Source organism: Pinus tabuliformis, chromosome 4_1 (assembly GCF_031772625.1).
Source record: "Pinus tabuliformis cultivar Carrire ecotype Pingquan chromosome 4_1, CPIR1, whole genome shotgun sequence".
Lineage (NCBI taxonomy): Eukaryota > Viridiplantae > Streptophyta > Pinopsida > Pinales > Pinaceae > Pinus > Pinus tabuliformis.
This window is the reverse complement of record NC_142303.1, coordinates 566,298,527-566,325,488: the sequence shown is the minus strand read 5'-3', so window position 1 is coordinate 566,325,488 and position 26,962 is coordinate 566,298,527. Positions and strand designations below refer to the sequence as shown.

The 26,962-nt window shown below is 41.1% G+C and overlaps 1 protein-coding gene across 1 annotated transcript in view; it reads left to right on the top strand.

The window, feature by feature from the left end:
* The first annotated feature begins 854 nt into the window (after positions 1 to 854).
* The window catches only part of LOC149177140 (plasma membrane ATPase 2-like), a 137,466-nt gene continuing 111,358 nt past the window's right edge, over positions 855 to 26,962 (top strand). Inside the window, exon 1 of the mRNA XM_089421674.1 lies at positions 855 to 960. Within this exon, the coding sequence (XP_089277800.1) occupies positions 855 to 960 (106 nt within the window). The remainder of the gene's footprint in view (positions 961 to 26,962) is intronic.

The following is a 26,962-nucleotide window of genomic DNA, read 5'->3' as shown; positions in this document are numbered from 1 at the left end:
GAACTCTATAGGCGAGCGTTCTATCCATCATCAATTTATAGCTTCTGCAAGTACGCTCGTCATGTCCCACTGACCTACAAAAGTTACAAAATAATTGCTGCAGAGCTTGCGTATACTTCTATAACAAGTGGTAGTTATCTTGGCATGCTTTTCGACTACTTGACAGATAGTGCACCATAAAGCAGGCACCGCGCTAGGTCCTGCTTGAGCTTCTGGCCTTAGAGGCATCAGTCCTCCTCCTACAAGGTAATTTGTAAAGACCGGGAAGTGGTCTTTTTCATCCCCCTGACTCTTGCATTTCACACAGCATACTTCAAGCTTTGCATCTCAAGGCACAGTTTCTTCAGCTACTCATGGATCTGCTGAACTCCTAAATTAGGATCTTGCATCAGGGTCTCATGTAGTCTCATGGAAATCTCTAGGGCCTTTTCTTGAGTTGTTATCTTCTACTGCGACAATGCACTCCTTAAGTGTGGTAGTAGCGAAGCTACAAACCACTCCTAATGTTGTCCATCTGTCATATTCATATTGGCTTCGCGAATCGTACATTTCAGCCTCTGATCTAGTTCCCAAGGCATCTTTCCTGGTAGCATCATGATCTCTTTGAATCCCACAATCAATTGCACTTCATATTTAGGCCTGCTAAATTCTCTATTTAGCACTATTTGGATATCCGCGAATCTCGCATTCGGGTTATCATTGGAGTACTTAATATACCAGGTCAACGTGCGATCCTGCAGAGCACTAACCAATGTTTCTTTCTTTATATGGTCATCTGTAACACCTTGTGCTTCCCATACAACTCTTACAATGAACCAGAATTGGTCCAGATCCTTATTTCCCAAACCTTTGAAATGAGCAACTTCACTATGTTTGCCATACTGAATCACGGTGGCAATGGAGGTGGTACGAATGAATATGGAGGTGATGGTGGTGAAGCAAGTGGTGGTGTGGGCAGAGGTATGATTCATGAAATTATTTGTCTTATCAGATGAATATCACTTCATGGAGAGAGCTTCGCAAGCTCTTCCTCGTCCCCTCATGGAGGTGAAATCAAGGGGCTATTTTCTGGACCCTTATTTCCATCGTTACTGTAAACCTTTCCACTTTGAATAGCCTTGAACATCAAGGTAACTGCATAACCTGCTTTTTTCACAACAACATTATAATCCAAGTATTCAAATATTTTACGTACTTACCTTGCAGTCCTTTGAAAAAGTGTCGCTTTGCCTCGCCATAGGTGACTGAGGTGTCAACCGTGAACTCAGTAACAAATCCTCCTATAATGCGATTGAGCCAATGATTGATGGTGTGCATGATCTTATCCTCTGATGCTTCCAACCTTCGCACTAGCTCTGGGGTCCACACAATAGGACTATCAAGCTTCCACCTTCCTTGGCTATCTGCTAGCTTCGCGATCCACTCGTATAGCTCAGTAGGGAAGGAGGCAAAAAATATTTCATGGATCTCTGTATACAGGTAGTTGTCTAGCCACTGTTCTTTTGACAGTCGTAGGTTTCTGTTCTCCTACGCCGTGAACTCATGAATTCTTCTATCCAACTAGCCTTCGATTTATTTCTTAGTTGGATTCCAATGATACGACATCACACATCTCTCATGCAAATTCTGGTCCTGGCAACGAAACCATTTGTTGGCTTATGGGGGCCTGACCCAGGTTCAACATTAGGTAGCCAAACAAATCCCTACACTACTGGCCCTTTTTGCATCAACCCGCAGAGTGTGGAATGAATTCTCACCTAAAGTAGTATGGGGGATGTTGGAACCAAATTTCCACACCCTTGAGATGGTTGTGATGTCAGTTTATTCCAACTATACATGCCTCCACGCAATTTGCTTATCCCTCTTCTCTACCCTTTAGTACCTTCGCGATCTATTACAATCGGCCTCCGCGTAACCCTAACTAGGGGCTGAAGTCCTTTCACACTGCTAAGGAAGCAAACTGCGATATCTCCTAAACTATGCTAAGTATCTTACTTATCTTATTAACAGATCTTAGTTAGCTTCGCGGAAAAAAATGTTCTTACTTGCGTTCAGTTAACCAATATAGTTATACACATTCGTGCATCATATAAGCATTAGAAGTGAAATTCCTATCCAATAGATCAGATGCATAAATAGGAATTAAATATACAGAATGATATAAAACTTCTCTTTATTAATGATTCCCGATGGTTACAGACTCAACTTGCCCTGCGCACTCAGCTGTGGACTACTAGACCTTTGCGCACTCAGCTGCAGAGCCTCTACCTACGCTACGACTCGAAACATAGACTTACACTTCAGATCTATCTCGCATACATCTTCATTTCTTAGACATTGTGTCTAACTACTTAGAGCTTAGCTCTATTTATACAATTCCATGGTACACGGACCATGGGTAGATCTTCTACAGCCGACATTACATTATCAAAATAAGGGCGGACAACCCTATGACTCTTTAACAACTACGTGCTCCGCGCCCATAAAATGCAGAGACTTTACATTAGAATTACAATGTTGAACCAAAATCTGGGCTCTAAGCCCCAAAACTGCCCTTGGGGGATCCCGCACCCAACAAAAAAATTTGGGCATTTGGAAAAATCCATTAAAGAGACCTAATGAAAAGCCCAGATCCAGAGGTCACTAGGGTATAAATCTGGAATATGGAAAATAACCCTTCTTCCATTAGCTACAGACATTATTCCCATATACTGAAGGAATTCAGTAATTACCTTTATTTTAGTTTATGGGATTATTTCCTATCCTCTAACAGAATTTGAAAGTCCATAAATATATAAATTATTTTAACTATGCATTTTGGAAAAACCTAGACATGGGTGCTAAGAGGGTGGAATGCGTGGTGGACACATGGAGCCATGTAGGATGAACCAACGTGAAGTGTGATGTTGTACATGACATGGTTACTAACATGGATGCTTGTGCGTTAGTGGTGACATGAATGTTTGGATAGAGTTTGATCATGTGGCATGCCATCATCATGTGTTGATGCAGGAGCATCTGGACTTAACCAACAATGTGATTGTTTTCTCACATGTTGTGGCTAACATGAGATGAATTTCATTGATCTGAGTGGTCAAAAAACAGTTTTAGTAGAGAGGATTGGATCCCTCAAATTTGTCTTAGTATTTAGTTATTGTAATAATTGGAATATTGTATTATTTTTAGACTAAGAGATAAGTTGTTAGTTGATCTGTATTTAAACAGGAACACAAAAAATTATAGAGATAACCATAAACACAAAGATGTAGTGAATATAATACTTCATTTCATTAATGGAAAATACTGAAATATGCTTACAAACAGAAATGGAGATAAACCAGCTAGGGCAATGGTAGCTTATCTCTGAGAAGAGATGTGGTGGCTACATGCCTCTGAACCTATTTATTGTTTAGAAACAATGGAAAACCATAAACATCCAAAAACCTAACCCTAGAAGATGAAACACCAAACTATGGGCCCTGTTTGGGTAAATTGGTACATCAACTTCCCAGGGTCATAACTTTGGCATACAATCTCCGTTTGATGCGCACAATATCTCGTTGGAAAGATATATCCTAGAATTACAACTATGGGAAGAGAAACATTGATCCATGGACCCATGTTGCTCCCAGGTTTCCCAAAAAATGTTGTTTAGGGCCTCAAAATGGCTCTGAAAGTTCAAGACCCGAAAAATTGCTAAAATTAGTAAACTATGCTACAATTAAGGAAACTGAAAAGCTGAAAGAAACAATGGTGGGGGTCCAAGTGGACTTGGTGGGTGGCCACCAATATCCACCTAGATCATTCCTCCCCCTTTAAGAAGCAATGATCCCCATTGTCTTGAGTTCCTCCAACACAAAAAATTACAGAGATAACAATAACCACAAAGATGCAACGGAAATAATACTTCATTTCATTAATGGAAAACACTGAAATATGCTTACAAACAAAAATGGAGATAAATCAGCTAGGGCGATGGTATCTTATCTCTGAGAATAGATGTGGCAGATACATGCCTCTGAACTATGTTACAATGAGGCTCAAAGGCCTATTTATTGTTGAGAAATAATGGAAAACCATAAACATCCAAAAACCTAACCCTAGAAGATGAAACGCCAAACCATGGGCCCCATTTGGGTAAATTGGTACATCAACTTCCTGGGGTCGTAACTTTGGCATACAATCTTTGTTTGACATGCACAATATCTCATTAGAAAGATCTATCTGAGAACTACAACTTTGGGTAGAGCAACATTAGTCCATGGACCCATGTTGCTCCCAGTTTTCCCAAAAAACATCGTTTAGGGCCTCAAAATGGCTCCGAAAGTTCAGGACAGGAAAAACTGCTAAAAATAGTAAACTGTACTACAATTAGGGCAACTGAAAAGCTGAAAGAAACAATGGTGGGGTTCCAAGTGGCTTGGTGGGTGGCCACCAATATCCACCTGGATCATTCCTCCCCCCTTAGGAAGCAATGGTCCCCATTGTGTTGAGTTCCTCCATGAGATGAGGAAACTTCTGCTGAACTTGGTCCCTGGTGAGCCACTTACCCTGGTGAAGTAGTTGGCTTCCTTTGACAACTTGATACAGTTGTATATTTTGCTGGCGAGTGTGCTTGATTTGTGTGTCCATGATCCGATTAGTTGCAGTTTGTTCCATGCAATCTAGGATTAACTTTGTGGGTGTGAGTTTTTCTGCAATGTCAGATGTGTCTAGTAATGGTGGAAAGTATGTTCAAAGGCGGTCCACATTGAACATTGGGTGCAGGCCAAGGAATGGTGGAATGCTGAGCTGAAATGCATTATCTCCCATAGCCTTGGTAATGGTGTAAGGACCATATCGGAGTGGTCTTAGTTTCTGATAGGCTCCGGTAAGGCGTTCCTTTTGCAAATGCAAACAGACTTTGTCGCCCACCTGAAACTTGTGTGGCACCCAATGTTAATCACGTCGCTACTTGTACTTGGCATTTGATTTCTCCAGAATGCCATGGACTTCCTAGCGAACATGTTAGATGTGCCCAATGAAGTTGTTTTCCTTATCTGTTTCAGAAGGAACATGAGCTGAATCTATGTGAGTAGTTGCAAATGGCACGGCCACATCAATGGGACATAGTGGCTGGAATCCTAGGTCCACTTGAAAATGGTTGTGGCTAGTCAAACTATGGAGAGCTCGGTTTGTAGTTGTGCTGAACATAGGGGAGGCCCTCATCCCATGTGCGTGGATGCTTTGAGTTGTACATGCACAGAATGTGTACGATCATCCTATTGACAACCTCTATCTGGCCATCAGTTTGAGGATGGAAGGTTGTGGACTTAGTGAGTTTGGTGTCCAGAATCGACCAGAGACTGGACCAAAATGGACAGAGGAACCTACTGTCCCGATCTGAGATGATAGACTGTGGGATCCCAAAGTGTACCCACACTCGTTCAAAGAAGAGTTTAGCAGTGTATTCTGTTGTGATATTCTTCTTGCAAGCCGCCATAATGGCCATCTTCGAGAACCTGTCGACGACCACAAAAACACAGTCATTTCCATGCTTAGTGGAAGGAAGGCCTGACATGTAATCCATGGAGATGGATTCCCAAGGTCGACTCGAGGTAGGCAGTGGGGTATAGAAGCCTTGCTTCTTGATGGTCGGTTTGGCAATGGCGCAGGAAGTGCATGATCTGATGTATTTCCCGACATCATGTCGAAGATTCAGCCAATAGAAATACTTTTGTAGTACTAATGCCTTTTTCTCGACCCAAAAATGCCCAGCAGCCCGTGTCACACGGAATCTGTCAAGGGTGCGGACACGACTGACCTTCCTAGAAGTCTAAGACATTCTAATGACAAACAAGACAAAATGGAGTGATCTTTCTCTAAATACACCTTTTACAACATGAAAACTACAAGTGTTTAGGCTTACCTTATTCCAAAACGCTGTTGTTGAAGTCCGTTCTTGACGATCAGGATGAGCTCCTCCTTCAAGTCAATTCCTGCAACCACAAACAATCAAACAATTACCAAGCACTTGCATTTCATATAATAAAACATATATTCAACATGCAGACCAAGGAACACATGAAATAACTCATTAACACAAGCTATTGAGAAAAATAAACCAGTTTGTATTAATAACGAAACAAAGAAACTCTTACAACCTGGCCTTGGCGTTGTGCAAGTTCCTCCCAGGGTCCATCAAGGGTTTTCCTCTACTTTGACAAAGCTCACCCTCTTCCAAGTAGAATCAAGTGAAGACAATCTCTCCTCACAAAGGCTCTAATGGAAGACCTAAATCCTGCAGCATTTACCCAAAGAAAATGTATAGCTCCAACCTCTTCTCCTTCTGGCTCAATGCCTTCATTTATAGTGCTGTAAAGAGGTTATTCAGGTCCACTATCAATGGGATCATCCCCCTCTATGGGTGGGATAGCTCCCTTATTGATGGGATAGGTTCCCCCTTAATAGAGATACATGAACCAACTGGAGGCGCATCCATTTCATCAAACCGACCTCTAGAATGTTCTAGAAGTAACCACAAGTAACTTTTTCAAGATAAAACTCGCGCATTTTGCCTTTTACAGAGGGACGCACCTGTCCCTTAACATACAGAGCGTCCATGGACGCATATTTTGTGAACATGATCAGCGTCCCCGCAGGTAAGGCTAGAGAGAACCTGCGACCCCAGAGATAAACATGATTTTTACAAGACTTTCTCTCTTCTTTGAGTTTGAGATGGATAACAGAGGCATGAGACTTGCCTAAGAGGGTAGCATGACTTGTTGATTGGAGCCATACTAACTGTAAGTAGTCAAGGTGACATTTTTTAGTGTAACAGATTGCCCCCTAAAGTGCGAAGCCTGGAATAGAATAGGGTTTTGTAATTCTAGGAAGGGTGAAGCGCTTTATCATTTCAAGGATTGCCTTGCGGATGGCCTGGTTGGAACCTGCAATTTTCAACACAAAATACATGGATAAGATTATATCATCACTGAGGTAGGCATTCCCATACTCAGATTCAAAACTTTAACTAATGGACTAACTATTCTGATATAGGAATGATCTTGCAGTACATCATTTTTATAGACTTTTGTAGACACAGTATGGACGCAGCCATCTGTTTATGATTAGTCTACATAGATAATGAATACAAAACTCCTCGCAGCCTGGATGGTAGAAACTAGATCCAGGGTCTTCACTTCTACTTCCCGAATTGGTACGATTCTAGCCATGTGATTAAATGATTCGATGTCGAACATGGTAGAAACCACTTGATTACCAGTCAATGATGTAAACTGTTAGCAAGCGTGAGAGAAACCACCAGTAATGTCAATGGTCCTCAAAGTACCAAGCACAACCCGTGAAATGTGAATAGATGTTTTGATGTCGAACACTTCACGGAATCCTTTGATCGAAAGTCAATGATGTAAACTGACGTCAAAGGCGAGAAACCTGCCATTGATGCATGCAGACTTCAAGGTACTGTCGATTCCTAAGTCATCTTTCTAGATAATGTGTCGATGTCGATAGAAAGCGACCCGTTGCAGGCAAGCCTGCAACACGAAATCATTGTTCAAGTTGAAGAAATGTTGCTGTAAGGACTGACTCAGGGATGGTCAATGGATGACAAGTATTTTGCAAATGAAAGTTTTGCTTGCAGACCTCTTGAACACATAACGACACAACAGATGGTTTGGTGACGAATAACTCAAAGTTGATCCCTGAACCCGGTTAAAGATTTTCAAAGTGATTTAGTCAACTGTGAGGTAAAAGATTTCCCAACCCAGGTGAATGAAAAGTGTCGTGTTCAAGAGCGGTAATAAAGTTTCTTCTGAGGCAAAAGGTGACAAATAGGTTCATTCTTCTCTTTTTTCCCCCACCATTTCTGGCAAGTACCTCTTTATTTTTAACAAGCTTGAGGAGGATAACATATGCTTGATTATAAGCTCATCCTTCGGACGAGTCCAACCTAGTTTAAATGCGAACCCTAGGAAGGAGTGGTTCGTTCCTGTTTGTAATTGAACAGGTCCTTTACTGTAAAAGTTTAACGAGCCCAGTATAGGAGAAACTCGGCGTTTTTCATTTTTAGAGAGTCTGAAAAACTTAAGGAAACTCCACGTTGAACTTTTTCGTATATTTGTGTCCCTCAAGCCCGAAAAAGTATAAAATAATACCTGGGGGAACCGCTTGATCTTGCGACCAAGGAGTACTTTCATAATAGAATCGTTGATCTGAAAAGTAAAAAGCGATCAAAGACACGTCGTTTTATTTCCTTATCGAGTTTGAAACGACAAAAACCCGGCAATCTTTTCCTGATTTTACGGTCAGAAAAGAGCTAAAAGGGGACCGTCTTTTAATTCCGTTTTAACGAGTGAAAAAGAAACACTCGGCGATCTTTTCATGTTTTAGGAGTCAGAAAAGGGCTTAAAAGATGACTCTGAAAATTTGTTTGTGAAAAATTACAATTTCCCTTGAAATCCCTTCGTCCTGCACAAAAGCGACACATTACTCATACCTGTTTAAAATAGGCAAAAAATACATTTGAAAACATCTTTTCATGGTAAAAAATGAACTAATTCATCCAAAAAACCTATAAAAAGACCTTTTACCATGTCATTTTACCGTTTCACTGTTGAGGTTGAAAAAGGAGCTTTTGACAAGAAACTTCCCGTGGTTGCTGCGGAAAATCTGACCGTCGGAATCGAACGCCGCTTCACCGAGGTATTTTACACATCCCACTCTTCATTTTTATCCGTTTAGTTTTTTGTTTTTGGTCTCTGTTTCATTTTTTGGGGGGTTTTGGGTTCAAAATGCGCCCCTCGGCGGACGCAGGTGCCCTTCGGGTGACCTGCGTCCCCCGACTTTTTCTCACACGGGAAAAAGGTCGGGGGACGCAGGCCGCCTTCAGGCGAGCTGCGTCCGGACGCCCTGTGCTAAAAAGCCGGGGTGCGTCTTCCGCAAAGGGCGCATTTAAAACCCTAACTCTCTCAAAAAACCACCAAATTTTCTCAAATTAATTTCTAATTGACTCTTTTGATGTGCAGGGGCCAAAACATGTTGGACTGGAGAGAGAGAGAGCACGTAGAAGACGATGAAGCTGCGATTAACCACCAACCCTCTCTGGATGCCTTAAGAACATGTGGATTGTACAAATATTGGACCATACCGGGCATGAGGGGCCAGGTAAGATTTTTGGAATGGCTAGTTGAGCGATGGAACGTTCAAGATCAATGTTTTTACATTGGAGGGCACCAGCTCGAGATAGAGCCCTCGGATGTATACTTTCTCACTGGCTTGCCAAACAGAGGTGAGCAACTCAACCTTGCGGGGACCAGGCCGGGTGGCCAATCCCTTGATGATCTCCGCGAGGAGTGGTGCAGACCAGGGACTCACCATAAAAAAGGTGTAGAGATAAAGCACATCGCTCTGGCGGAACTTAGAGTTATTGCATTTACGGTCACTAGGATTTGTGGCGCGGCCGCCTTGCACATTGCTTCCGGATCCCAAATGCGGATGGCAGTTGACTGTTACCAAGGCACCATCTTCAACTGGTGCGAAGCTGTGTCGGCTCATATGAAGAGCCAACTAACCAAGGCAAAGAACGGACGACTAAAGACTTTTGGATATGGGCCTCTAGTCGTGAGCTTTGCCTTGGAGAGAGTTCCTATGCTGATCCCTCAGCAACTCACTGTTGATGTCTTGGGTCCTCGGGAGCCAAAGCTTGTTCGATGGGTAGCGGTGATGGCCCGGCATCCTGACGAGGGTGCTGCAGTGGTTCGATTCTCAGACAGTTACTTCGACTGGCTAGAGGGCCAGCTTTTTGTGATACAAGACTTTCCATATGCCGGAATGGATTTCAGAGGTGATCCGGACATGGTTCTTCCACAGGGAGAACAATGGGATGACAGAGGTACTTTCATTTTCACAAGTTTTCTAATTATGTATTTTTTTATTTTTCATATATATCGTCTCAAAGTAACAGTAAAATTTTAAAAATGCAGATGTTGGACCACAGCGTCCAGCCAATCTCCGGCCTTACGACAGACGACATCCAGCTGCACCGGCACCGGCCTTACAGGATGCGACAGCAGAAGTACTAGCCGATTTGGAGCATGATCTAGAGCGTCTCACGGCAGATATACCTGAGACTACTATGGATGACATTCCAATGAGGCTTCAGCGCTTCGTGGTTGCAGTCCCTGGACCGTTTAGGAGATTTCTGCGCAAGATAGCCCGCGCAGTGGTGTCGTACAGAGAGCACCACCAGTGATTGACTAGTCACTTTTGTAGTCACATGTGACATTTTTGACTTTTTGCACTATCATTTTGCCGATCATAAGGTGTGTTAAACCTATGATCGAAGACGATGTATATATTTTTGGACACACTTCTATCTATATCTATATATCACTATTATCGGCTTATCTTGTTTAACATGTATGATGAAATGTCTTTAAATTTACTTGCATGATTATTATAAATGTCTGTCCAACACTTGAGAAGCAATTGCATCTGCTAATGTATTCAAAGACCTTGGAATATGTTGATATTCAATGTAATCAAATTCACGTTCCAAGAGACGCACTCTCAAAAACAACCTTAATAACACAGGATTTCTAATGGCATAAACTCTATTAAGCTGTAATACAACAAGTTCAGAATCTAACCTCACTATCAAACGTCGAATTCCAAATGAAATAGATTCGGATAATAATTCAACCACTGCACTGTATTCTGCAATGTTATTCGTTGTTTGACCGAGGCTTACCCCATGCATAGAAACTAACTCGTCAGAGGGCGAATAGATAACCCAAGCTGCGGAAGAGATATTCCGTGTACTACGACAAGCACCATCAGCAAATCCAATGTATGTTTGGAGAGGCGTCGACATCTACAATATCAAGAGTAAAACCAAGATGAGCCAAAATAATGACGAAAAACACACTTGCTAAGCTAAGCACACTGACTAAACTAACACACTTGCTAGCTAGAAAGGAAATCTAACCTATCTAAAAATTTCTCCATCCACCATTTTAAGCATAATACCTCTTTAGGTAAAGTCCATTTCTGGGTTTGCCCAAAGAGTCCCCATCAAAATCAACTAACTCATAAGCCCCTTTTGCTAGCTTTCGCTTTACAATGTAGGGCCCATGCCACATGGGAACGAATTTTCCAGCACCTAGCTTATCGTTTGCTTGATCATATAATAGTACTAGGTCTCCTTCCGAAAAACTTCGAGGGGTTACATTTTTATCGTACTGAGCTTTCATTCGTTTCGCGTGAGTCTCGATAGCTAAAGTAGCGTCACGTCGAGTCTCATCTAATTTAGCTAAGTATAACAACCGTTTCTCCTCTTCGGAAGTAGCTGGAAGTAATTCGACAGCCATTTGAAGTGATGGGATTTCGCACTCAATAGGTAACACAGCTTCTAAGCCATAAACTAGCTGAAAAGGGGTGAAACCTGTTGAATTTTTCACTGAAGTTCGATATGCCCATAGTGCCGAAAATAACATGTTATGCCAATTCGTTCGATGGATACCAATGATCCGTCGAATCATGACGACTAGAACTTTGTTGATTGACTCAACCAAACCGTTGGCTTGCGGATAATAAGGTGTAGAGCTATCGTGGCGCAAACCAAGCTGGCTTGTAAGTTCAGTCATCATGACATTTCGAAAATGGCTTCCATGGTCCGTAATGATTGCTTGTGGGACACCAAACCTAGTTATGATATGATTGAATACGAAAAGTGCAGCTGTCTTGCCGCTTGCGTCGAATGTAGGCATCGCCTCGGCCCACTTAGTAAAATAATCAACCGCAAGGATGATATACGCATGCCCCCCGGCCGAGTGAGGGTTACAAGTAATAAAGTCAATGCCCCATTTGGCGAATGGACCAGCGGCAATTATAGGGTGGAGAGGAGCAGGTGGAGCGCGCATCTTGCGATCAAACACTTGACAGTTGTGGCATTTTCTGACGGCAAGGATACAATCTTTAAACATAGACGGCCAGAAATAGCCAGCGCGCAACACCTTCTGAGCTGTGGCATACCCAGACATATGACCGCCACATGCTCCAGAGTGACAATCATTCAAAACTCTCTCAGCCTCATCGTGAGTTAAACAACGTCGAAAAACTAAGTCTGCCCCCAGGCGATAAAGTGTATCTCCAATAATTCTGTATTGCTGGGATTGAAACCGAATTTTTCGACGGTTTTCCTTGGAAGTTTCAGGCCGAAAGGTTTGGGTTTGGAGATAGATGATTATATCCCCATACCACGGATCTACAGTGCTAATAAGAAACAAAGATTCGTCCGCAATGGACTCCTCTGCCACAGTCTCTGTGTCAGCACTCGGGAAATCACACATCAATTCCGCAAAGACTAAAGATTTCTTAGACTTGGACTTCTCGAACTCCAAGTCGAACTCTTGCAGGATGACGATCCATTTAGAGTACTTGCCCCCTAGCAGTTGTTTTGTCAAGATATAAATCATAGGGTTGCAATCCGAAATAACAGTAGTTTTGCGGAGAAGAATGTAGTGACGAAAACGCTGGACAGCTTGAACGGCTGCCAGGGCCAATTTCTCCACATGTGAATATTTTAACTCAGTTGGATTTAAGGTTCTGCTAAGGTAATATATCACATGCTCTGCGTTGAATTCATCTTCTTGAACTAACACCATTCCAATGGTGGAATGCGAAGCTGCGAGGTATAAGAAGTAGTCCTGGTTGTAGTTGGGAGGATGCAATAACGGTGCATGGGTCAACGCGTGTTTCAGTGCATCAAAAGATTGTTGAGCAATCTCATCCCAAAAGAATTGTACATTCTGTTTCAACAACCGTGTAAAACCTTTAGTGACCTCGGCGTAGTTAGGGATGAATCGGCGTAAAAAGTTTGCTTTCCCTTGCAAGCTTTGGAGTTGGCGCAAACTCGAAGGAGGAGACAATTGGATGATAGCCTCGACTTTCGAGGGATCGACGCGAATGCCGGTTTTGGAAACAACAAATCCCAGCAATCGACCTGTTTCTATACAGAAAACACACTTGTGGGGATTCAACCGAATTCGATAATGCCTACACCTCATAAAGATTGCTCGTAGGTGGACAAGGTGATCAGCTCGGTGTAAAGAATGAGCAGGCAAATCATCGAGATAGGGTTGCACAATGTGCTTGATGTCATGAAACGCATAAGACATGGCCCGTTGAAAAGTAGCACCGGCATTCTTAAGGCCAAAAGGTAATTTGCAATAAGCAAATGTCCCCCATGGACAAATGAATGCCGTTTTTGGTTGATCGGCAGGTAGAATATTGATTTGATTATAACCCGAGAAACCATCCATGAAGGAAAACATCTCATCAATAATTTGATCGATATAAGGCGTAGGATAGTTGTCTTTTGGACAAGCTCGATTGATATCCCTATAATCGATACAGATTCTTATTGTTCCTTGTTTTTTATTGACGGGAACAATATTCGATACCCAATCCGTTAACGGGATCGGATAAATGAAACCTGCTTTCAACAGCTTTTCGACTTCGGCTTTGATTGCAGCTGCTTTTCGAGGGTGAATCTGACGCAACCGTTGCCGAATGGGTTTAGCATCCGGGTAGGTTTTGATTTCATGAACAACAATGGCAGGATCGATTCCTGGCATTTCTTCGTAGGACCAGGCAAACACGTCGCGGAATTCTTGGAATAGGGCCTTGTAAGTTTCAATTTCTTCGTCAGTACATGCGGCACCTATATGAATGTTCTCCTTGATTCCGGGCTTCACTGAAATGTCAATGGGAATAGTACGAGAAATATTCCCTAAATTCAGCTCTGAATCAGAATGTTTCGTTGGATCCTGAGCGTCTTTGACATATTCAGCGGTAAAGATAGATGAAAAATCATTTTCAAAGACATCATCCTTAGGTAAAAACGAAGATCTGTGATGGAGATCGTCCCATGGTAGATCATCTACACTTAGGATTTCGCGAAGTTGTTCGTCAGATGACACTTCTTCGGGAAACGTTATCCGTTCTAAGGGTGAGGTGAAAAGTGACTCTTCACTGACCACATTCATTTGGTCGGTTGAATGAAAGTCGGTAAAAGACATAAGAGCTTCATAAGCAATCTCATACGGACTCAACGGCATAACATCACCGAGTGAGTCTAGCTCAGAGTCAGAGGGAACATACCAAGGATCATCATAAATAATGTTTTCTGACGTGATCATATGAATTGTTGCGAACGAAGGGTCTGCATTGAGTGGAGGGAGAGGAAAAGTTCCCAGTAAACCGGAATCCTTAACTAAACCTACACCAATGTCCCTATAAGGGATTGTCGTTTTGCCAACATGCTGGATAGTTTCTGAAGAGGTTGGGTCGGATGAAAAGTATGTCAGCTGATCAATAGTCACGATCTTACCGTTATGTGGAAACTTAATGACTCTGAAGACCGATGAAACGACCGCTGTCATAGCATATGACCAACTTCGACCCAAAAGAAGGTTGTAGTCTAGAGGGGCATCAACCACTTCCACATCCAGACTAACGGTTTTACCTTCGACCCCTATAGGCAATTCTTGTAGAATACCAAACGGACGGAACCCACGGCCATCAAAGGCCTTAAGGATGGTGGGGGATTGGTTCAACGAAGGAGAACCAAGCGATCTCCAACATTGAATCGACATAATACACGTAGAAGCTCCCTCATCAATCACAGTCCGATGAATAGGCCTGTTTTTGACTATCACTGGAATTTGGAAAGCCATTTGATGGGGGAGACGCGGTGTACTACTTTCTAGATCAAAGATCATTAGGTTCGGGTCCTGAACATCGACAGCTCCAATAGCCGACAAAAGCAATTTTCGTTGCGCTGGACATGATTGCAGCACTTCGAGTGCCGACATTGCTGAAGGTGAAACAGCTAAATCTTCAACAATGTTGTAATTCTGGGCTGCTCTCGCATGTGGATTGAAAGCAGACCTTCGAAGTACACCCTTGGCGGGCGGCTTAATCACTAAGTCTGGGTTAGGTTTTTCGATCTGTAGTGGATCGGAACCAGGAGCTGAGGTTGATGGGTTAGAGTTAGAAGATTCTGCTTCTTTACCATCAACAGGAGCCTTACTACCATAATCTTGCGATCGAGTCGCAATCCTGACATGAGACATCATCAAAATGGGTTCTTCACTGGCATTCGAAGAAGAACCTATCATCTTATTTTCCTGCTCGGGGAATGGATTCTTTAACACAGCAGGAGTCGGAGAACCTTTAACTATTTTCACTACCTCGGCCCGATGAGGGCAGTCTCTCGTAAAATGATCTTCTTCACAAATGAGACAAGGATAACGAGGTTTGCGCTTTTCGTCATTAGTTTCCGACTTTTCCGTTTTCTCCTTTGGAGCCTTGTCTGCTTTAGCCTTCTTCTTTCCTTTCTTCTTTCCACCGTTTTTGGATTTGGCCGTAGATGACTCTACAGCGTGAATGTCGGCGGTAAGTTCAGGAGGAGAAGACTCTCCTGTCGGAGAATCAGGCAAAGTGATAATTGGAGTATTGGAGGTCTTGGAAGACTTCTTCTTACTCTTCGTAGTCACGATACCGATCATACCATCAGCGGCATGAGATCCCGAAGGAGCAGCAGCGATTTGGTTTGACTTTGGAAGATCCGGAATTTTCTCGTGTAACGTACCCGACTGAGTGTAAACTAAGTCAAGGTACTGTGCCTGAGCAATGACTTGCTCCTCAGTAACTACGCCGGCCTTAGCTACATCTTCAGTAATTCTTGGTAATAATGATTTTACAAACCATTCAGCTAAAATTTGGTCCGGGATAAAAACTTTCACTAATCTCCTTCGACGTCTCCACTCATGGATGTGATCAGAAATGTACGTGGATGTCGATTGTTTTAGCGAAGTTAATAATTCTGTACCATTATCGTATCTGACTGGTAACTGAAAATGAGTTAAGAATGAAGTAGCTAACTGGCTAAAGTTGTAAAAAGAAGCCCGTGGCAACTCAATGTACCACTTGGCTGCGAGACCAATGAGTGTACGCTGGAAAAGACGTAAGCGGATAGAATCATCTGAGATGGAATTTGATGCACACCAGAGGTGGTAAGTCATCACGTGATTAGACGGATCCTCTCCAGACTTACCTTCGAACTTAGGTATATCGCTGGGCAACTTATTTGGCATTGGCGGCCAGAACGGAAGATATTGAATTGGATCGTTCGTTAGGCGCGTCAAGTCGGGTAAATCTAAAGTCGCAATAAACCAGTTTGTCACACGGAATCTGTCAAGGGTGCGGACACGACTGACCTTCCTAGAAGTCTAAGACATTCTAATGACAAACAAGACAAAATGGAGTGATCTTTCTCTAAATACACCTTTTACAACATGAAAACTACAAGTGTTTAGGCTTACCTTATTCCAAAACGCTGTTGTTGAAGTCCGTTCTTGACGATCAGGATGAGCTCCTCCTTCAAGTCAATTCCTGCAACCACAAACAATCAAACAATTACCAAGCACTTGCATTTCATATAATAAAACATATATTCAACATGCAGACCAAGGAACACATGAAATAACTCATTAACACAAGCTATTGAGAAAAATAAACCAGTTTGTATTAATAACGAAACAAAGAAACTCTTACAACCTGGCCTTGGCGTTGTGCAAGTTCCTCCCAGGGTCCATCAAGGGTTTTCCTCTACTTTGACAAAGCTCACCCTCTTCCAAGTAGAATCAAGTGAAGACAATCTCTCCTCACAAAGGCTCTAATGGAAGACCTAAATCCTGCAGCATTTACCCAAAGAAAATGTATAGCTCCAACCTCTTCTCCTTCTGGCTCAATGCCTTCATTTATAGTGCTGTAAAGAGGTTATTCAGGTCCACTATCAATGGGATCATCCCCCTCTATGGGTGGGATAGCTCCCTTATTGATGGGATAGGTTCCCCCTTAATAGAGATACATGAACCAACTGGAGGCGCATCCATTTCATCAAACCGACCTCTAGAATGTTCTAGAAGTAACCACAAGTAACTTTTTCAAGATAAAACTCGCGCATTTTGCCTTTTACAGAGGGACGCACCTGTCCCTTAACATACAGAGCGTCCATGGACGCATATTTTGTGAACATGATCAGCGTCCCCGCAGGTAAGGCTAGAGAGAACCTGCGACCCCAGAGATAAACATGATTTTTACAAGACTTTCTCTCTTCTTTGAGTTTGAGATGGATAACAGAGGCATGAGACTTGCCTAAGAGGGTAGCATGACTTGTTGATTGGAGCCATACTAACTGTAAGTAGTCAAGGTGACATTTTTTAGTGTAACAGCCCGACTGTAGTGTGCTTCCCAAATCATCTTGGCACGCTCGATTGAAGGAACACAGAGGTGGCCCAGGTGGCATAACAAGGAATCTTGGAGGTGAAAATATGGAACATGCTGACCCTTGAAGAGTGTCTGGTATGTGTGGCCGAATTTTGGGTCACTTTTGTAGAGAAGTGGCCAATCAAAAGTTTCGTGCCCACAAGAGTTGAGCACAGTGGTTAATGCCATGATCGATGGTCGACTGAGGCAATCTGCAACATTATTGGTGCTGCCCTTCTTATACTTGATATTCAAATGGAATTGTTGCAGGTATGTGGACCACTTCTATTGGCGATCATTCTGCAATTTTCCTTGGATCTTTATGAACTGTAGGGGTCGGTGCTCTGTGTGGATGATCGTTTCCTTCCCCAAAATGTAAGGCTTCCATTGTCGGCAGACCTACACAATGGAATACATCTCTTTGTCATAAGTGGGATACTTCTAGACTGTGTCTAAAAGCTTCTCAATGTGATATGCCACTGGATGCCCGTGTTGAGTAAGGATTGCCCCAATAACATAGTCAGAGGCATCTATCTCGACCTCAAATGGTTGTTGCAAGTTGGGTAATGCGAGCACGAGTGCCGACCAAAGGCAATATTTCAACTCTATGAATGCCTTCTATTGAGATTCAAACCAAAAGAATTTTTCTTTCGCTCCTCCCTTGGTGACTTGACTCAAGGGCCAAGTGATATGAGAAAATCCCAAGATGAATTTGCAGTAGAAGTTGGCAAGACCTAGAAAGCTGCAGAGCTCTGTCAGAGTGGTTGGAGATGGCCAACCCCAAATGAATTCGATCTTGGCTAGATCCAATAATCTATCCTAGATACTAAACCTGGGTCATGCCAAAAGTGCATTTCTCCAAATTGGCACATAACTTGTGTTGTCGTAGTGTTTGGAGAACCTGCCAGATGTGGTGGAGGTGCTCTTCACAACTCTGGCTGAAGATCAAGATGTCATCCAAGTATACCACTACAAATGAGTTGGTGAATGGCCACAAGATATCATCCATTAGCCTCATGAAGGTTGTAGGAGCATTCGTCAATCCGAAAGGCATAACCAACCATTCAAAAAGGCCCTCCTTGGCTTTGAAGGCAGTGTTCCACACATCGGAGAGTTCGATTGGTTCCTGGTGATATCTTAAATTCAAATCGATCTTGCTGAAATATTTTTCCCCCTTTAGTTGGTCCAGGAGGTCATCAATCCATGGGACCGGGTACCTATTATGGACAGTGATCTTGTTCAGCGCCCGATAGTCAATACAGAGTCTCCAAGTCCCATCCTTCTTCTGTACCAACACGATCGGGCTCCCACAAGGTGATGAACTTGGACAGATGTGACCTTTCTACAGTAGCTCCTGAATCTACCTCTTGATTTCATCATTCTCCAGAATGGAACACCGATAGATTGGTCCATTGGGCAGCGGCGCACTTGGGGTAAAATCGATGGAGTGCTTAACCTGACAGTGTAGAGGAACCCCTGTGGGGGAGGTGAAGATGTCCTTATACTCCTCCATGACCTTGTCCATCTGTAGTTGTTATGCAGAGGGTCCCTGTCTGGAGGTCGTGGCCACTGTCTTCTTCTTTCCTTGAGGGCATATCATCAGGAAAACAAATTTCCCAGTTTTGGAAGAGATGTGGCGGCTACATGCCTCTGAACTGTGTTACAATGAGGCTCGAAGGCCTCTTTATTGTTGAGAAACAATGGAAAACCCTAAACATCCAAAAACCTAACCCTAGAAGATGAAATGCCAAACTGTGGGCCCAATTTGGGAAAGTTGGTACATCAACTTCCCGGGGTCTTAACTTTGGCATACGATCTCCATTTGACGCGCACAATATCTCTTTAGAAAGATCTATTCGAGAACTACAACTTTGGGAAGAGAATCGTTAATTCATAGACCCATGTTTCTCCCAGTTTTCCCAAAAAACGTCATTTAGGTCTTCAAAACGGCTCCAGAAGTTCACGACCCGAAAAACTGCTAAAAATAGTAAACTGTGCTACAATTAACGAAACTGAAAAGTTGAAAGAAACAATGGTGGGGGTCCAAGTGGACTTGGTCGGTGGCCACCAATATCCACCTGGATCATTAGTGTAGGTGTGTAACAGAGCTTGAGAATAGATATTTAGTTGTTATATTGATTAAAATAGGGATCGAGTTGTCAATGCAGTTAGGCTAGGATTTGACTCATAAAAGGAAAAAGAATGTAATAGAGAGGATTAGCTGAGATGATGGGGAATTGAGTGAGTGAGAAAGAGGTGTGATAGAAATAGGGTTTGATATGAGACAGAAGTCAGATAAACTGCTATAACCGAGCCGAGAGGGCCAAGACTCTATAAATTTCATGTTGTGGAGTAATTGATTGAATTTGTGGTGTTGTGTGTTAATCTTGGTACAAAATTTCATTTTCACTTGTGTATCAGTGTTCCAGAACCTCAACAGGTATTTCTCTGTTTCATATTTTAATTATAAATCTCAGTGTTTATGTCATTTATCATTAAACACTGGAAATTCATGGTTAAGGTTAATACTAGGGTTAAAGCCCTAAACAATCATTTAAGTGTCTTTCTTAAAGTTAAGTAATAAGCACATGGGTTGTATTTAATGATCGGGAAGCAGTATATCGCGTGGCCAAAAGGTGGTAAGTGGTAATATCTCGAGTCCAAGCAATTAGCCTTAGCACTCAACACGTAGCAAATAGAAGAGAGAGAAAAACCACTTTATCGGGTGGTTAACCAACGTGCAAGTGGTCCACCCGATATGGTTTTTGATCATTGGATAGAACGAAATAAATCGACAGTAGAAAATCTACAGGCTAGTTGGCGATCGGAGAAAGTGATAGCCGTCAGATATAGAAAGGTGAAACTGACAGTAAAGATCAAAGTGCTCACTTCAGTGGAAAATTCAAGTGGGACCAGCGGTGTTCAGTGGAAAAGCAGGACCCTCAAGGGAAAAGGAAGCCACGTACATAATCTGTTTAAAGGCAGCTAATTGGTTATTAAGTTAACCAGTAATCTATTTTCAAAGTATCACCTTATTCCATCAACCTTCTGTGTCATTTTTGGTATCAGAGCATAGAGATTGAGTTTTGTTGCAGTAAACATGCCACCGAGGAGAGGAGCTAGCATAGGTCGAGGAAGACCTGAAGAAAATGCAATTCTGTTGGATGAGATCCGAAGTTTGTGTACAAGGATGGACACAATGGAGACTACTCAGAGGAGGGCACCTGATGAAGGAATTTCTAGTGCTGCAGAAGAATCTTCTGAGGAAGAAGAAGAGGAGGAAACTGAAACTACCAAAGTTATTAAGATGTTGGCTAAAGTAGGAGGAAAACCAAAGGTGGAAATTCCTTTGTATGAAGGGAGTCTCAATGTAGAAGAATTGATGGATTGGATCAGATCATTGGACAAATATTTTGACTATGAGGAGGTTGATGATAAAAAGAAGGTGAAATTTGTAGTTACCAGATTGAAGGGTCATGCAGCTATCTGGTGGGATGAACTACAAACGTCCAGAGTAAGAAAAGGAAAGTCCAAGATCAAGCAATGGGATAAAATGGTAAGTAAAATGAAAGCTAAATTTATGCCAAAATATTATCCGTTAAATCTTTTCAAATAGTTACAAAATTTAAGGCAGAAAGGAATGTTTGTCAAATAATATACAGAAGAGTTTTATAGGCTGAGTATTAGAGCAAGACATGCAAAAGATGACATGGAGAAGGTAGCCAGATACATCAATGGCTTGAGATATGATATACAGGATGAGATGATCTTGTTGAGTCTGAAGACAGTTGAAGATGCCTATCAAGCAGGTTTGAAGGCAAAAGAGAGGATGTTGAGGAAACAAAACCAAAGGAACAAAGGGAAAAGTTCAGTAAGAGTTAGAAGAACTACCAGACCAAGATTTTAGCACCCTCAGAGTGAAGCAGGAAGTTCAAGTAGTAGACCACCACAGAGAGGAGAATTTAGTAGAGGAATATTTGCACCTAGAGGAAGAGGTTGAGGAAGAGATATGGTGTTATACATGTGGGGAATGGGGACATGGATCATGGGACTGCCCTCTTAATAAAGCAACAAGTCAGAGGAATGTGAATGTGGCAGAGGCAAAGGAAGAAAAACCTCAAATTGTAGACAAAGAAGAACCCCCTAAAGTAGGAGAATCCCTGTTGTTAAAAAGGGTATTGCTTAAGGCAGAGAAAGAGATTAGAGAACCAGTTCAGAGAAAGAGTTTATTCAGAACTACATGCAAATCCAAAGGTAAATGTTGTAAAGTGATAATTGACAGTGGAAGCACTAATAACCTTGTTTCTACAGAAATGGTGGACAAGTTGGGATTAGTGAAGATAGTACACCCTACTCCTTACAAAGTATCATGGTTGCAAAAAGGACATCAGATCATTGTGACAGAACAATGCACGGTAGAGATACAGATTGGTACTTATAGGGATGTGATATTGTGTGATGTGATGCCAATGGATGTATGCCATGTGTTGTTGGGAAGACCTTGGCAGTTTGATAGGAAAGCTATTCATGATGGGAGAAGAAATACTTACACTCTGGAAAAGGATGGAAATAAACGTACACTACTGCCATTGAAGGATGAAGCTGACAAAGGAACAACTGGAAACAATGTTATGCTGATGAGTGGAAAGGAGCTATTGCAAGAGGTTGGAAAAGGTAAAGAAATTCATTTTGTTGTCATAGGGAGACCTAAGGTAATTTTGACTTCCACAACCTTAGATGATTTACCTAAAGAAATAAAAACTCTATTGAATGATTTTGCTGATATTATTGTGGATGAGTTGCCAAATGCATTGCCACCAATCAGGAGTATTAGTCATCATATTGACCTAATACCAGGAGCAAATTTGCCAAACAAAGAAGCATATAGATTAACTCCTCAAGACAATGAAGAAGTTGGAAGACAATTGCAAGAACTAATGGATAAGGGACTAATCAGAGAGAGTCTTAGTCCATGTGTTGTACCAACAATACTCAGTCCAAAGAAAGGAGGTGAATGGCGCATGTGTATTGATTCCAGAGCCATAAACAAGATCACAATAAGGTATAGATTTCCTTTACCATGCATGGATGATTTGATGGATTGTTTGAGTGGGTCAAAGTATTTCACTAAAATAGATCTGAAGAGTGGATATCATCAAATAAGAATTAGAGAGGGAGATGAGTGGAAGACTGCATTTAAAACAAATAGTGGGTTGTATGAGTGGTTAGTGATGCCTTTTGGACTCACTAATGCAGCTAGCACATTCATGAGATTGATGAATGAAGTCTAGAAGGAATATGCATGCAAGTTTGTCATTGTATATCTTGATGATATTTTAGTTTTCAGTAGAAGCAAAGAAGAACATTTGGAGCATCTTAAGTTGGTTTTAAGAACTCTGCAAAAAGAGACTCTGCTGATAAATCTGAAGAAGAGTAGTTTCATGAAAGAAGAATTGATCTATTTGGGATTTGTAGTTTCCAGAGAAGGTTTGAAAATGGATCCAGAGAAAGTCCAAGCAATTTGGAACTGGCCTATGCCAAGGAACATATTTGAGGTAAGAAGCTTTCATGGTCTTGCAAGTTTTTATAGGAAATTCATTAGAGGTTTTAGTCAGGTTTGTGCACCAATTCTTGAAACAATTAAGGAGACTAATCAACCATTCAAGTGGACAAAAGCAGCAGACAGAAATTTTAAGTTGTTGAAGAGGAAAATTATAGAGAAACCAGTTTTGGCTTTACCTCATTTTGAAAAGGTATTTCAAGTTGAAATAGATGCTAGTGGAGTTGCCATTGGAGCAATTTTGAGTCAGGAGTAGAGACCAATAGCATACTTTAGTGAAAAACTAAATGAAACTAAGAAGAAGTATTATTCTTATGATAAATAATTTTATGTTATTGTGCAAGCTTTAAACAAATGGAGACATTATTTGCTACCAAAAGAGTTTATATTGTATTCTGACAATCATGCATTGCAGTTCATAAACAACTAGCCAAAATTGAACTAGAAACATGCCAAGTGGGTAGATTTTTTACAGAGTTTTACTTTTGTGAGAAAACACACAAGTGGTAAATTGAACAAAGTTGCTAATGCTCTTAAGCAGGGTAAGTTTCATTGTGCAATAATTGAGAGTCAGTTTTGTAGGATTTGAAGAAATGGTTGATATGTATAAAGATGATGCAGATTTCAAAGATATTTATGCAACCGTACAAAATCCAATAGTTCATAATAGAATCCACTGGTTGGATTATCTTATCCAAGGAGGTTTACTGTTTAAAGGGAACAAATTGTGCATTCCCAAATGTTCTATGAGGGAGAACATAATCAAGGAGAAACATAGTGGAGGATTATCTGGGCACTTTGGACAAGACAAAACCTTTTCTCAGGTAAATGCTTTTTACTATTGGCTAAAGATGCAAACTGATGTTAAGAGATTTGTTGAGAAGTGTAGGATATGTCAACATGCTAAAGGGAGAAGCCAAAATATAGGATTGTACCAGCCATTGCCAATACTAGACCGATTGTGGGATGTAGTTAATATGGATTTTGTTTTTGGATTACCTAGAACCCAAAGAGGGAATGATTCTATTTATGTTGTGGTAGATAGATTTTCCAAAATGGCACATTTCATTGCATGTAAAAAGACTAGTGATGCAACACATATTGCTAATCTGTTTTTTTCAGAAGTTGTAAGGTTACATGGGTTGCCTATAAGTATTGTGTCTGATAGAGATACAAAGTTTGTTGGACATTTCTGGAGAACTCTTTGGAAGAAAGTAGGTGATAACCTTAGTTTCAGTTCAGCATACCATCCTCAAATAGATGGACAGACTGAAGTGGTAAACAAAAGCTTGGGAAACATATTGAGAAGCTTAGTGTATCAAAATCCTAAACATTGGTATTTAGCACTTGCTCAAGCAGAGTTTGCTTATAATGACACTCCAAACCGAAGTACTGGAATGAGTCCATTTCAGATTGTATTTGGGATGAATCCAATAGGTGTGTATGAGCTCAGAAATTTGGGTAAACAGGAGACAAGAAGTGCAAAAGTTGAAGAGTTTGCAGAGCAGATGCAGAGACTACAAGAAGACATTAAAGGCAGATTGCAGGAAAGAAGTGGAAAATACAAACAGAGAGCTGATATGAAGAGGAAAGAAAAATAATTCCAAGTGGGAGATTTAGTGATGGTATACCTAAGAATAGAAATATTTCCTGCTAATACTTATAATAAACTGAATATGAAAAAGATAGGACCATGCAGAATTGTGAGGAAGTTTTCAACTAATGCTTATGAAGTTGAGTTGCCAGAAGGGATTGGAATATCAACTATCTTCAATGTTTCTGATTTGTATCCATACAAAGAGATAGAGACAAAGCTACAGAAGGAAGCTACAGAATATGAAGTTTAAACTTTGAATTGGGAAGAACAAATGCCAAAGATAGCCAAGAAAGAGGTAGAAACAGTTCTATAGAAAAGAATATACAAAACAACCAAAGGACATGTTTATTTTCAGTATCTGGTCAAATGGAAGAGATAGCCAGTGGAGGATGCTAGTTGGTTGACAGTAGCAGAGTTACAGAAGTATGGAGTAAGCCCTGAAAGTCTCATGGATGATTCTTTTCTTCCCCGGGAGTCTGATGCAGGAGCATCTAGACTTAGCCAACAATGTGATTGTTTGTTCACATGTTGTGGCTAACATGAGATGAATTTCATTGATCTGAGTGGTCAAAAATCAGTTTTAGTAGAGAGGATTGGATCCCTTGAATTTGTCTTAGTATTCAGTTATTGTAATAATTGGAATATTGTATTATTTTTAGACTAAGAGATAAGTTGTTAGTGTAGGTGTGTAACAGAGCTTGACAATAGAGATTTAGTTGTTAGATTGATTAAAATAGGGATCGAGTTGTCAATGCAGTTAGGCTAGGATTTGACTCATAAAAGGAAAAAGAATGTAATAGAGAGGATTAGCTGAGATGATAGGGAATTGAGTGAGTGAGCGAGAGGTGTGACAGAGATAGGGTTCGAGATTGAGACAAAAGTCAAATAAACTGCAATAACTAAGCCGAGAGGGCCATGACTCTGTAAATTTCATGTTGTGGAGTAATTGATTGAATTTGTGGTGTTGTGTGTTAATACTGGTACAGAATTTCATTTTCACCTGTGTATCGGCGTTCCAGACCCTCAATGGGTATTTCTCTATTTTCATATTTTAATATAAATCTCAGTGTTTATGTGGTTTATCATTAAACATTGTTGATTCATGGTTAAGGTTAATACTGGGGTTAAAGCGTTAAACCATCATTTAAGCATCTTTTTTAAAGTTAAGTAATAATTACGTGAGTTTTATTTGATAAGCGGGAAGCGGTATATCGCATGGACAAAAAGTGGTAAGTGGTAATATCCCAAGTCTGAGCGATTAGCCTTAGCGCTAGACACGTAGCAAATGGAGGAGAGAGAAAAACCACTTTATCGAGCGGTTAACCAGCATGCAAGTGGTCCACCTGATATGGTTGTCAACCATTGGATCGGATGGAACAGATCGACAGTAGAAAATCTACGGGCTAGTTGATGATAAGAGAAAGTGATAGCTGTCGGATCTAGAAAGGTGAAACTGACGAAAGAGATCGAAGCACTCACTTCAGTGGAAAAGTCAAGTGCGACCGGCGGTGTTTAGTAGAAAATCGGTACCCTCAAGGGAAAAGGAAGCCATGTATAGAATCTGTTTAAAAGAAGCTGATTAGTTATTAAGTTAACCAGAAATCTATTTTCAAAGTATCACCTTATTCCGTCAACCTTTTGCGTCATGTGTTTAGTGGCACATAGACAGCAAATATGGAAGTCTAGATATTTGACTTAATTTTCAAGGAGAAGAGCGTAGTGGATGAAAAGTAAATCGATAAAATTTGGGTTCTTTTTATTCTGATGAACCTCAATATTGCAACAAAAATGTTGCAACTCCCAAGGCTACCAACTTTAGTTATCAACCTGGGGTTATCACAAACTTAAGAGGTATAGGAACTATATGTGCAACATACAATGTGTCCTTTTCATTGTCATGATGTAATGGAGTGAATGTAATGAAACCAAATCCTAAACTCATTTTAGAAATGGAAATGCTCGAAATGGAAACCTTAACCTATTGCAAGAAAGAAAACCTATTCTAATTGCATAGAGTAAATATCATGAACTAAATATCAATCATTACATTTGAAAGAGTTTATATCCATTGGCAGAGTTCATTCCTAAGTGGTTTTTATTCCTCCACAACCATTGATTTAGATCCTATGGGTTATGATTCAAACCTAACAGACAAAAAATAATATTTTTGAGCAAATATGGGCAAGTATATACATGCTAGAAGAGTGCTACATGAAGTTACAGGTGCTGCTACCGGAAGTTACAGGATTTTCTACAGGAACATATAATTCACTGAATGACCAAGAAAATCAAACCCAAATTGGATGGCACATTTTTTTATTATTGAATAGTATGTCTTAGGTCTCCATTCCAAGTGGAATCACTCAAAAATACCCCTGTTAACACATGCTAAAAAACAACAGAAAATTACTAGTCGAAAATCTAGAAATTCAAGAAATAATGAGCTAGTTAATCTATCAAATGCCTAACCT